Source organism: Equus asinus, chromosome 7 (genome assembly GCF_041296235.1).
Source record: "Equus asinus isolate D_3611 breed Donkey chromosome 7, EquAss-T2T_v2, whole genome shotgun sequence".
Taxonomy (NCBI): domain Eukaryota; kingdom Metazoa; phylum Chordata; class Mammalia; order Perissodactyla; family Equidae; genus Equus; species Equus asinus.
Genome location: NC_091796.1, coordinates 28,307,656 through 28,321,584, shown reverse-complemented (window position 1 = coordinate 28,321,584; position 13,929 = coordinate 28,307,656). Strand labels below are relative to the sequence as shown.

At 35.5% G+C, this 13,929-nt stretch overlaps 1 protein-coding gene across 18 annotated transcripts in view; it reads right to left on the bottom strand.

The window, feature by feature from the left end:
- PIAS2 (protein inhibitor of activated STAT 2) overlaps positions 1-13,929 on the bottom strand; it is a 136,759-nt gene that overhangs the window by 54,569 nt on the left and 68,261 nt on the right. For all 18 annotated transcript variants that reach the window (XR_011504425.1, XR_011504426.1, XR_011504429.1 and 15 more), the window contains one exon: positions 6,675-6,835. Coding sequence is in view for 12 of the 18 variants with exons in the window: in XM_044774673.2 (XP_044630608.1) it covers positions 6,675-6,835 (161 nt within the window). In the remaining 6 variants the exon portion in view is untranslated. The remainder of the gene's footprint in view (positions 1-6,674; positions 6,836-13,929) is intronic.

Below are 13,929 nucleotides of genomic sequence, written 5' to 3'. Positions count from 1 at the left end.
AAGACATAGAGTGGCTGGAGGGACTGAAAAACAAGATGCAACAATATCCTGCCTCCAGGAAACATTTCTCAGCTCTAAACACAAGCACAGGCTCACAGTTAAGGGACTGAAAATGATACTCTAAGCTAACGGCAAACAAAAGAAAGCAGGTGTTGCCATACTTATTTCAGACAAAGCAAACTTCAAGATAAAACAAGCAAGGAGAGACAAAGAGGGACAGTATATAATGATAAAAGGGACACTCCGCTAAGGAGACATAAGACTTAGAAATTTATATGCACCTAACACAGGAACACCAAAGTACATAAAGCAACTATTAAAAGGACATATTAACAGCAACATAGTAATAGTAGGGGACCTTAACACCCCACTTACATCAATGGATAGATCATCCGGACAGAAAGTCAACAAGCAAATAGTGGAATTAAATGAAACACTAGACCAGAAGAGGTTTATATCGAACACTCCATCCAAAAACAGCAGAATACACATTCTTTTCAAGTGCACATGGAAAATTCTCAAGGACAGACCACAGGTTGGGAAACAAGGCAAGCCTCCTAACTTTAGGAAGACTGAAATCATACCACGCCTCTTTTCTGACCATAACGCTATGAAACTAGAATCAACTACAAGAAAAAAGCTGAGAAAGTGACTAATATGTAGAGACTAAACAACATGCTACTCAAAAACCAACGGATCACTGAAGAAATTAAAGGAGAAATCAAAAATTATCTGGAGACGAAAATGAAAATACACCATATCAACTCATATGGGATGCAGGAAAAGTGGTCGTAAGATGAAAATTGATGGCAATACAGGCTCACATTAACAAACAAGAAAAACCTCAAATAAGCAATCAAACTATACCTAACAGAACTAGAAAAAGAACAAACAAAGCCCAAAGTCAGCAGAAGGAGAGAAATAATGAAAATTAGAGCAGAAATAAATGAAATTGAAACCAAAACAACAGTAGGAAGGATCAATGAAACTAACAGCTTGTTCCTTGAGAAGATTAACAAAACTGACAACACTTAGCTAGACTATGAAAAAAACAGAGAAGGCTCAAATAAATAAAATTAGAAATGAAAGAGAAGAAATTATAAGGGATACCACAGAAATACAATGGATTACAAGAGAATACTATGAAAAACTATATGCCAAAAATCGGACAATCTAGCAGAAGTGGATAAATTCTTAGACTCTACAACCTGCCAAAACTGAATCAAGAAGAAATAGAGAATCTGAGTAGCCCAATCACAAGTAAAGAGACTGAAAGAATAATCAAAAACCTCCCAAAAAAGAAACAGTTAATCTGAGGAATTCTATGTCTATTAAAGAAATTGAATTTGTAGCTAAAAACTTTACCACAAAGAAAACTCCAGGCTCAAATGTCTTCACTAGAGAATTCTACCAAATATTTGAGGAGCTTTATCACTCTTCCCAACTCACTGTGTAAGGCCAGCATTACTCCGATATGAAAACCAGACAAAGACATTACAAGAAAACAATAGATAATATCCCTCAAGTATTTAGAAACCAAACAATAAATCTAAAAGTTAACAAATCATGAACAAGTGGGATTTATCCCCAGAATGCAAGGTTAGTTTAGTATTGGAAAGTCAATCAATGTAAAACCCCATGGTACCAGACTAGACAGTGCAAAATGGCAGGACAAAAAAATAAAAGGCATCCAGTTTACAAAGGAAGTAGTAAAACTGTCTTTATTTACAAACAACATTAGTGTCCATTAGAATATCCAATGTAATCTACTATAAAGCTACTAGAACTACAAATTGACCTTAGTAAGGTTTCAAGATATGAGAGCAATATATAAAAAACTATATTTCGGGGCCAGCCTGGTGGCACAGTGGTTAAGTGTGCACATTCTGCTTCTCGGCGGCCCAGGGTTCGCCACTTCGGATCCCGGGTGTGGACATGGCACCGCTTGACAAAAGCCATGCTGTGGTAAGCATCCCACATATAAAGTAGAGGAAGATGGGCATGGCTGTTAGCTCAGGGCCAGTCTTCCTTAGCAAAAAGAGGAGGATTGGCAGCAGATGTTAGCTCAGGGCTAATTTTCCTCAAAAAAACAAAGAAACAAAAAACTATATTTCTATATACTAGCAACAACCAGAATTTTTTTTTAAATACCACATCAAAAGTATGAAATGCTTAGGGATAAATGTGACACAAGGCATATGAGACCTATATACGGAAAATCACAAAACATTACTAAGACATAACTAGAGATAAATCATGTTAATGGATCAGAAGACTCAATATTTTTAAGTCACTCTTAACTGATGTATAGATTCAACATGATACAAATAAAAATCCCAGCAGATGTTTTTCTACTTGACACGCTGACTCTAAAATTTGCATTGAGAAGCAAAAGATCTATAACAGCCAAAATAACTGTGAAAAAGAGCAAAGTTTGCAGAGGCACATTACACTGATTTGCAGACAGTGCAGTACTGACATAAATATAGACAAGTCCATGGAACAAAACAGAGTTCAGAGATAAATCCACACATACATGGCCAAGTGATTTTTGAAAAAGGTGCAAAGGCAATTCAATGACGAATAATAATCTTTTCAACAAGTGGGGTGAAACAACTGCATAGCCATATGCCAAAAAAAATCCACCTTGGCTCTTACTTTGTTCCATATACAAAAATTAACTTGATATGGATAATAGACCTAAATATAAAATTAAATCATAAAACTCCTAAGAGAAGCATAGAGAAAATCTTTGTGACCTTGGGTAAGGGAAAAATGTCTTAATATCGAAAGCATAATCCTTCAAAGAAACCCTTGATAAATTAGGCCTTCATCTAAATTAAGAACTTCTGCTCTTTGAAAGACACTATCAAGAGACTGAAAAGAAGAATGGCAGAAAATATTTGCAAATCACACATCTGATAACAGACTTGTATCCAGAATATATAAAGAATTATCAAAACTCAATAATATGAAAACAAACAATCCAATTTAAAAATGAGCAAAAGCTTAAACAGTTACTTTACCAAAGAAGATACACAGATGGTGAGTAAACACACAGACAGATGCTCAATATAATTAGTCATAAAGAAAATGCAAATTAAATCCACAGTGGGGTACTGCTATATACCAGCAAAATGTCTAAAATTACAAAGACTATACCAAATGTTGCTGAGAATGTGGAGCAACTGGAACTCTCATATACTGCTAGTGGGAATATAAAATAGTACAACCACTTTAGAAAACAGTTTGGTAACTTCTTTAAAAATTAAGCATACACATTGCCATGTGATCAGGGATTCCACTCCTAGGTACTGACCCAATGAAAACATCAGTCCACACAAAGACGTGGACATGAATGTTCACAGTAGCTTTATTTGCAGAAGCCCCAAACCAGAAACAATCCATTAACAAGTGAACTGATACACTGCGGTATATCTATACAATGGAATGCTATTTGGCAATAAAAATGAACTATTGGTATATGTAGCAATGTGGATGAATCTCAAAATAAGTATGCTGAATAAAATAAGCTAGACATACTTCATGATTCCATTCATATAAAATTGTAGAAAATCCAAACTAATCTACAGAAACAGAAAGTATATAAACAGTATTTGCCTAAAGACATAGTGGGAGGGAGAGATTAGAAAGAAACATGGAAAAACTCGGAGAGTGATAAATATGTTCATTATCTTGATTGTCTTGATCATTTCACAGGGGTATATATAGGTCAAAATGTATCAAATTGTACACTTTTCATATAGGCAGTTCCTAAACCTCATTAAAGCTGATAAAAATGAGTAAAAAGGGAAAAAAAAGCCTCCTTCATCAGAAGATGTAATACTTTAAATATGTTTATTTTCCCTAATTGTACTGAAAACGTTAACATAATTCCAATCAAAAACCAAACAGGATTGCTTTGTGTAATTTGAGAACTCTTTTATTCTGCCAGAGTAAACGTTAATAATGGCAAAACAAATTGTGAAAATAATCAAGAAATGCTGAAACATATGGCTTAAGCGATATTAACACATAACAGAAATCCAATAATTAAAATAGTTTTGTACTGGCCGCCTAATGCTTTGATCAACAGAGCAAACAGCAGTTCAGAAATTAACACTAGTATATGTAAGAATGTATTAAATGACGGAGGCAGTATCTTAAGTCCACAGGACAGATTAGTCTAGATATTGGTGAGACTACTGACTAACAATCAGCATGGTAGGGTAGGGTGACCCTACTTTAATGGGATCACCTACTCCCACCCTAAAGTTTCTTCCTCCTCCTCAATTTTCCTCACATAGCTCCATTCTTTACCTTTATAAGTACTTAACACTTAATATGTAATTCTTACTGTCTCTCACACTAGAAGTGCTCTGTTCACCACTTTAGACCCAGTATCTGACACACAGCAGGTGTTTAATAAGTATTATGTTGAATAAATTCATGAAGGAATGCATGATGGAATGAAGAACTGCACAACTAAAAGGAAAGAAAAAAAAAAACCATAAAAATACCTGACAAAAACAAGTGAATGTTCACATAAAATCTCTGGGACTTTCCAAACACATTAAAGACAGAAATCCAAAATGAAAAGACAGAGTTTTCGAAATAAAAATTTAAAGTTTTTGAATGAAAAAAGTCACAATAAATACAATTAGAAGGCAAACTAGGAAAATATATTTGGCACATGTGGACAGAGAAATTAACATCCTCAATATATACGACCACTTATGAATTAGTAAGAAAAAGACGAACCACCACAAAGAAAAATGAAAAAAAGAACACTCGGAGGCAATTTGTGAAAAGTTATTGTGACAACCAATATATGGATGAAGATTGTTTGATAACTCTTGTAATAGAAAAAACAGAAATCAGAACAGTAAGAAACCTTTCCAACTAGGAAATTGGTAAAGGTATTTTAAAAATAAGATTTAATACGATATATATGGTTGGTAAGAAGACAGAGAAGTGGGCTTCTAATACACTACTAGCAGAACAGTGAAGTGACCTGGTAGAGAGTAAAACAGTTTACTCCTTCTGGGAAGCATCTTTATAATAAATAGCAAAAGCCTTAAAATTATATATTCTCTTCGATTCAGCATTTCAATTTCTAAGAACTTTAAGAAAAAATCCATAGACATACACACACACACAAAACGCTTCAAAAATGTTCATATCACAAGGCAACTTAAAATAGAAAACGTAGAAGCAGACAATATAGGCAATAATAGAAAAAACATTTAAACAATTAGTAGTATACCCATATAATGGATATCAAGTATTTAGGAAACACATTCTAAAATATTAATGGACAAAGGAGTATGACATAAGCTACTTACTCTCCAAGAGTTCAAAAGAATTCTGAAAATAGTCATAATTATCATCTCTTTCTCTCTACACATACATGCACAAGCCAAAAATGTGTATACACATATATATTAAGAGGGAGTGTGATAAAACAAACATGGCAGAATGTCATCAACTGATGCATCTGAGTCAGAGTTACACAGGAGGCTCTTGGTGCTACTGTTGCAACTTCTATGGAAGTTTGAAATTATTTTAAAATGTTAAAAAGATTTAAAAAGTAAAAACCGGGGGCTGGCCCCGTGGCCTAGTGGTTAAGTTCGCGCCCTCCGCAGCAGGCGGCCCAGTGTTTCGTTAGTTCGAATCCTGGGCGCTGACGTGGCACTGCTCATCAGATCACGCTGAGGCAGCGTCCCACATGCCACAACTAGAAGAACCCACAACGAAGAATACACAACTATGTACCGGGGGGCTTTGGGGAGAAAAAGGAAAAAATAAAATCTTTAAAAAATAAATAAAAAGTAAAAACTCAGTTAAGTTTATAGAGAAAACTGAAAGTCCCATTCACTCTTCATTGCCTCATTCCTCTCTACACAGTAATACTTTTAAAACTTAGGGGAAAAAATGCTGTAAAACTATCTTTAAAGATCTAGGATATTTTTCAGTCTATAGTGAGCGAAAATCATATGCACATAAAAATCATTATGTAAAGTATGAGTTCAATCTTTTTACATCAATAACAAAGACATCACTATACGATGTAATGTTGATGATTTTATATTAATCTTTTCATTAATTGTATTTTCTAAATCTTACAGTGGTGCATAGACGATATATGCATTTTTTTAAAGCGTTATCCAAAAGAAAAGGTACCTCGTTTAGTGATAATTAGTTCATATTATTTTCTAAATTCTGAAATATGCAATATAAGATAATGCTTAAGAGTTTGCGGTCCACAGTCAGAAAAATCTGGGCGTGAATTCCAACTTTGAACTTACCGGCTTCGAAACACAACTCTACCTACCCTACCTCCTGTTGTGTGTTTTTATACAAACCCTAGTTGCTCCTTACAAAGTTCTATGTAAGCAAAATGACATCTCTAAGTGGACTTTCCCCTCTTCCCTATGGGCTATGAAATATGATCTATGAGAGCACAAAGAAAAGGAAGCTACACACTCTCTTGTCCCCAACAAAAATCATATTATAAAGACAAAAGGGCCACTAACCACAGTTTAAAAACAAGATTGAGAACAATTAAGCATAAAGCAGAAAACACAAATATCTAGACTTTAAGCTACAGTAGACTTTTTCTAAGGTTGTGCTGAATGGAGACACAGCTAATAGCTAGGTTGGGATATACTTACCCATCTAGAATTAGACTTTCATAGGCAGCTTTTTTGTCACACACAGGACAAATCCAGGTGGGCTTCTTCTCATTCATTTGCAGATAAAGGGCAGCATCAAAACACTGTAGATGTGTACAAGTCACTGCACGACACGGGATTGTCAGCCTCATCTTCCCTAACTACAGGACAGGGACAACAACATGGGAAACCACTTCAGAAAGAAGAACAAAGCCGCAAAGTGAACAGCCAGTCATCAAAGTCTGGAGAAGTCACACAAGATTAAAACGAAAAAGACATTCAAACCAGAATTTACTTCCATCAAGACCACTATGTATTTTATTTGTATTCATTGATTGCCCTAAGATTTTTAAGAGACCATCTCAGTTCTTGAAAATAGGTAACACATAAATTCAGACAGAAAAAGATAAATATACAATGAAAACATATCTCCTCACTTGTTCCCCTATTTAGAGGGAACCACTGCTGTCCATCTCTTCCACGTCCTCTCACGCATAATCAAATGTGTATTTTAAAAAACACGTTCCGACTAATGGCAGCACACAATATACACACAATTCTGCACCTTTTGTGACAAAATATAACTTGGTGATTATTTCACATGTACCAAAACATAAAGAGCTATTATGATATGAAGGTATCATGATTGATATGAAAGATTATTTACGTAACCAGTACCCTTCCTAGCGATGGACATTTAAATTCTTTCTAATCTTTTATTACAAATAATGCTGCAATAAATATCTATAGGACAAATTCCCAGAAGTGAAATTTTTGGGTCAAAGGTTTCGAAAGTGCATCTGTGATTTTTGTGACATTGACAATCTATCTTCCACAGAGGATATCTACTGATTTATGCATATACATGCATTAATGTGCTTGGTTACCCTCGACCCTGTCAATATAGTGCTACTGAATTCTTTCATCTCTGCCAATCTGATAAACACCCCATTACAGTTGTGATCTACATTTCTCTTATTATAAATAAAGCTGAGCCTCTTTTTTTTCACTTCTAAGAGTCATCTGTGTTTCCAAGAACTGTCTGTTCATAACCTTTTCTCATTTTCCATTTGGGTATTAATCTTAAGTACCTATTTATGGGAGCTCTATATTAATGAGCCTCGTGCATGCACGTTATACTAATTGCAAATATATTTTTCACTTATAAAAATTTTTCACTTTTCTATAACCACGTGTCAATGACTCAATATACTTTTGTGTAACTAAGGTCCTCTGCTTCAATTCTTATTCCAGTTGACGGAGGTATACTAACATCAAAACACACGCAATAGCCAGATTAGATCAGCCCACAGCTTCCTGGATAGCATTTCAAACCTCTCTTATATGTCCTTTACAGAAAAAAATCTTGGTTTATAACCAGCTCTGCCATAGAAAATCTGTTTCTCCCACTAGACTCTAAACTCCTCAAGGACAAGGCCTAGGTCGCTCTTCACCACTGTAATCCAAGTGTTACAGCACAGTACTTAGCATGCAGCATGTGCTCAGTATTTCTTGACCAGACAGCAGAATGAATGGAGAGACTGGAAAAGAGGCAAAAAGAAAGGAAGGGAAGTGGGAAGGACTTCTTCATATGCACTATAAAGTCTTTAGAATTAACAGAAAACTTGTAACAGTTAACTCTGCCTGAGGGGTAGGAATTTAGGATATTACTTTTTTTCCTTTTGGTTTACCTGTAATTTCTTTCTTCTAAAATGAATATTTGGTTATTTTGTAATTTAAAAAGAAAATAATTTAGCCAATTCATCATCATAGCAGTAATTAACACTTACATGGTTCTACCTACATGCAAAGCACAATGCTGAGTACTTTACATTAATGCTAGTAACACTTTACATTTAAACCTAACAACTGCACTATACAGAAGATATACGTTATCACCTCCCTTTTATACATGAGGAAACTGAGGCACAAAGAAGCTAAGTAACTTGACTAACATTACAAAGTCAGAAAGTGGCAGAGACAATATTTGAACTACGAAGCTCTGGCTCTAGGGTCCATACTCTTATCACTGAGCTATACCGCCTCTGCCTACGTGTCGAACTAGGTTTCTAAAAGGACCTTAGAAGTTATAGTGATTTATGCAAGTATCCAGCACAATATAACTCATTATTTAAGACAGACAAAAAAGTAAGAATGGAACCTGAAGCAACTTCTCTTCTTGCAATATTTGCTTCTATATTTTCCCTACCTTCAATAACAAATCATCCCTTAAGTAATGCAGACTTGTACAGTGTGCTGACTTTTATATAAACTTCATATAACTCTCATAACAACTCTACGACTCCAGAAGGACTACTCTCTATATTTCTACTTTTGAAATGAAGATGCTAAGGCTACAAGAGGCTAAAAACAACACACTCACTGAGATACAGCTGGTGGAGCTATAACACAAATCCAAATGTTTTTCACTTTCATGAGAACGCTCCTAGTTTTGTAACGTTATACCCGGTGCTAGTTTTTGGTCTTAATTCCCTACCTTTTCCTATTTGCTAAGAGTTTTTGTTCTATTAGGAATGGATAATGACTAAATACCTATTCGGCACCTAATGAGATGATCACGGGGGTTCCCCCCCTTTTAATTATTAATATAAAGTTTTAATACATTTTCTAAAGTCACACTATACTTGCATTATCCCTCTGTTACGACATATTAATCTTTTAAAATAGTACTGGGGGGCCGGCCCAGTGGCACAGCAGTTAAGTGTGCACGTTCCACATCTCGGTGGCCTGGGGTTCGCTGTTTCGGATCCTGGGTGCGGACATGGCACTGCTTGACAAAAGCCATGCTGTGGTAGGCGTCCCACATATAGAGTAGAGGAAGATGGGGGTGGATGTTAGCTCAGGGCCAGTATTCCTCAGCAAAAAGAGGAGGATTGGTAGTAGTTAGCTCAGGGCTAATCTTCCTCAAAAAAAATATATATATAGTACTGGATTTTACCGGCTGGTGCTTTATTTAGCAATTTTCCATCACTGCTTTTTTACACAATCAGTGTTTGGAAACAACCCAAATAATCACTAAAAAAGGGTGAATAAATAAGTTACATTGAACCCTTCAACAAAATGCCTACAATGATAAAAATAAGATAGATCTACATACATTAATACATTTAAGATATACTGTTAATTTAAAAAACAGTAAACCACAGAACAGTATATACAGCACAATACAATTTTTTCCTATAAGCACACATATGATTACGAATATAGAGTCAAATCTAAAAGATAAATCATACTATTAGTAATAATGTTACTAAAATGTTTCTAGAATAACAGACCTTAATTTAAATTTTTACTTTTGTTTCTTTTCTACTGAACAATTTTATAATAAAGTAGGTATTGTCAATTTTTGTAATTTGTTTCTTTAAAATAATGCTCTAACTCAGCCTACTATGGTTTTCTTAGGCTACTAGTTCTCAAACTTTTGGTTTCAGAATCCCTTTACATTCTTAAAGACTGAGAACCTAAAATAGGTTTTATGAATGTAGGCTGTATTTATCAGTATTTGCTGTATTAGAAATTAAAACAGACACTTTTAAAACAAAAGAATACACAAGTACCCATTCCATCAGCCATCAGAACAATGACATCACCATCTGTCAGGTAATCCCTGTTAAACATCACTGGCTACTCATGAGAGAATGAGGGCAAAAAAAGGAGAAACTGTGTTCTAGTAGGATTATAAAAATAGTTTTCACTTCATGGATCTCTTCCAAGAGTCTCAGGGACTCCCAGGTATTTCTGAGCCACACTCTGCAAACTGTTGCTTTTTTCTTCTTCTTCTATGCTATTTTCAGCTCTCCTGTCACTGCCTCAGAATTTCCACAGCATACAGAAATGACAACATTCAGGAATACAAAAGTTGCTGATCCTAAATTTAATCCTACTCTACTGTCTTAGAAGAATTAACGAGCATTTCCCAAATTAAGAAGGCACTTATTTCTAACTGGCAAATCTGATCAATTTCCTAATACTTATTATGGCATGTTAATTTGAATGTGCTAAAATCGATTTAGTCAGATGGTGGTGCTGTTTTGAAACATATCATTTTTATGAATGAAATGATGTCTAACCAATACACTTGTTTTTATTAAAATGTTAAGCAGGTAGTATCTAAATGGATTTTCACTTCAATGTAGACTAATTAGTATCTATCTAAATTAAGAGTTTATAAGTAAAAATGGCACAAATCAGTGGTTCTAAATTATTATTAGCCACAGAACCCCTCCTGACCCCCTTTTTAAAACATATTAGTCAGAATCGTAAGAGAAAAAATGAAACCTAGGTCCCTTTTCTAACCCTGGTCACCCAGCCATCCTCTGGAGGACAGACTGAAAATCACCAGCTGATATCACCAAAATACAACTCCTGTGTAAAATCCCGATGCTGTGTTTAGAAATAGAATTCTGCACACTTAATCAGATGCCTCTTCAACAAGTGCTGTAAAATCACCTTTCTTAGGTCCCAAGAACAGAGGCTTCGGACTGTGCTCCCTAACGAGACTCAGGTCTACTCTAAATCATTTCACAAACATGTTGTGAAATAAGATCATTTCTTTCACCACCATAAGCTATCATTTTCTCTCACTTTTGCCTAATAAACCCAAAGTTCATCTCTTATCCTTCCAAGTGCCAATCATCCATTTTTTTTTTCTCCATTTCCTATCACCGCACCAGATTCTGTGTTATTTCCAGTCAGCTGGCTGTACTTCCATTCTGCTTTCTTCAACTGACACTAGTACGGTCTCTTCCTCAAAAACTATTTTCATCACCTAACATCTGTCCTCCATCCATTAGATTTGATCAAAATACCTGTTTACTTTTCTAATTAACATGCATCATATTCTAGAGATACCCAACCTTATGTTAACACTACTATAGCCCAAAGAGCACCATTCATTCTTGTCTTAGAAAGTGCTCTGAGTACACCTGACATTTATAATGTTATAAACCAATGTTACTTCAATAAAAAACAAACAAAAAATCTTTGTGTTATCTATCATTGTCTTTCTTTCCATCCATCACCAACTTACTTCCAAAAAAAAAGGAAAGAAAGAAAGTGCTCTGAAAAAATCAGGTAGGATGAATACTAAAGAAAAACTCAAAGACAGTCTCAGAAACAGACCTGTTATCACTGGTAAGGCAGAGAATGAAAATATTTAACGAACTTAAAATAGGATCTTGTAGGGGCTGGCCCAGTGGTGGAACAGTTGAGTTCATGTGCTCCTGTTTTGGGGACCGGGATTTGCCAGTTCAGATCCCAGGTGCAGACGTACGCACCGCTCATCAAGCCATGCTGTGGCAGGTTACCCACATATAAAGTAGAGGAAGATGGGCACAGATGTTAGCTCAGGGCCAATCTTCCTCAGCAAAAAGAGAAGGATTGGCAGTGGATGTTAGCTCAGGGCTAATCTTCCTCAAAAAAAAAAAAAAAAAAAAAAGATCTTGTTACTTCATTTTGTCAAATAAGTGAAATGTTAATTTTCTTAAAACTGTCAATTTTATTAAAATTGTCACATTTAAAAGGAACTGCTCCCTATTCTTATATAGAAGCAATCCTAACCATTCTGATATACCACTTAAAATATTTTTAAAGTCGGGGAATCCATTAGTATGTTTAGCCATTGTGTTTTGTTTTGGTTGTTCTCATGTAGAATGGTACAGTGGTTGAAGAAAAAAAAGAGGTCCAAGAAAATAAGATTTACAGAAAATGGCACTGTGCAACTATAGAACTCCTCAGGTAAATTGTGTAGAAGCACTTTCTTCCTAACAGAATAGTCTGACATACTAAAACATGAAAAGTAACATGAGTTCCCCTCCCATACAGTGACTGTGACTAGAATATAGCTGGCAAATTAACATTTGCTGAATATACTAGGGGTTAAACCACAAGAAAGTGTCACTATCTGTTTTTGACCAACAAAATGGCAATTTCATGTATTTCAATTTAACACATGAAAGGGAGGAAAAAGGTAATGTGAAGACACTCAAAGAACTCACGCCTGAAGGTCTGCTCACAGCTTGTGAGCAGAGGGGGTCCTGGGTGCAAACATCCGCCCTCTTGGGCTCTGCCATGACCTCAGGGCATTCATGTCCTCCCCTGCTGAGACTGCAGACCTTCTCTCTGGGTTTGATAACCACAGGTTCCCAATTTCTAAACAGTCCCAATTTCATGTCATTCTATTCCTTTTCAATAAAGGTAAGTTAAAGTTAATAATGATAAAATATAAAGCTTCAGAAAGAAATCCATCTGCACTTTCTGGGGTGATAAGAAAGGTGGACTTATAACCAGGATATTTATCTTTTAGCCCAATCTGGCAATAATGTTATCCTGTTAAGAGAACTGGAATAATGTAAGAAGAGCAAAATTCTTATCCTTGTCCTCCTACTAACTAACTGTGAGATTTCAGTTAACCAGTCTCTTTCAGTGTCCGCGTTTCCTCATCTGCAAAATAGGAACTCCTCCTCCATACAGGTTTGCTAAGACAGTTAAATAAGGAGCATAAAGTAAGAACTCAACAAATTATTCCTTTCTCTCTCTGACACCAATCTCTCTCCATTTAAAAAACTGTTTATTTCTCACAATGGTGGCTGGTCACCAAATGCCTGCAAAGTACATCACAAACTCCTGATTCATAAAGTTCCTCTCATCTACAAAGGGTCCCCTCCAACGCTACTGATTTCAAAGCCTTCATGCACTATTCCTGACCTCTCCTGCCTCTTCTTTAGTACTCCAACAGCATGATTCTATGTGGTAAGTAGAGTCTGCTGCTTTTTCATGAGACTTAGTTTTACCTCTCAAACTAGATTATTAACTTTCTGACAACTTCTTATCAAGTCTTTAGTATTTTCTCCCACAATTAGCTCAGTACCAAACACACAGGAGGATCTCAGAGTTGCTGACTGATTTCTCCCCCCAGTCTCTATGTAAGGAGATATAAAATAAACATTACTGTGCAATTTAAAAGTACATTACAAACAGATTAAGGTATCTCACACATTTTAACTCATTTAACCAAAACCATCAACTAGCATTTATTAGGTCCTAGTAACGTTATTGTTATTTTTCAATACCGTTTATATTCTGATAAAAGGAGCCAACTCTCAATACATGTTTATTATGAGCTGTGGATTACTTATAGCAGTGACTGTGACAGATTACTCTGAACCTAAAGCTCTCTTTCCACTTCGATACAGTATCCTTTTAGGTCTCTTCTCAGTTAATCATTGCCTGAAGA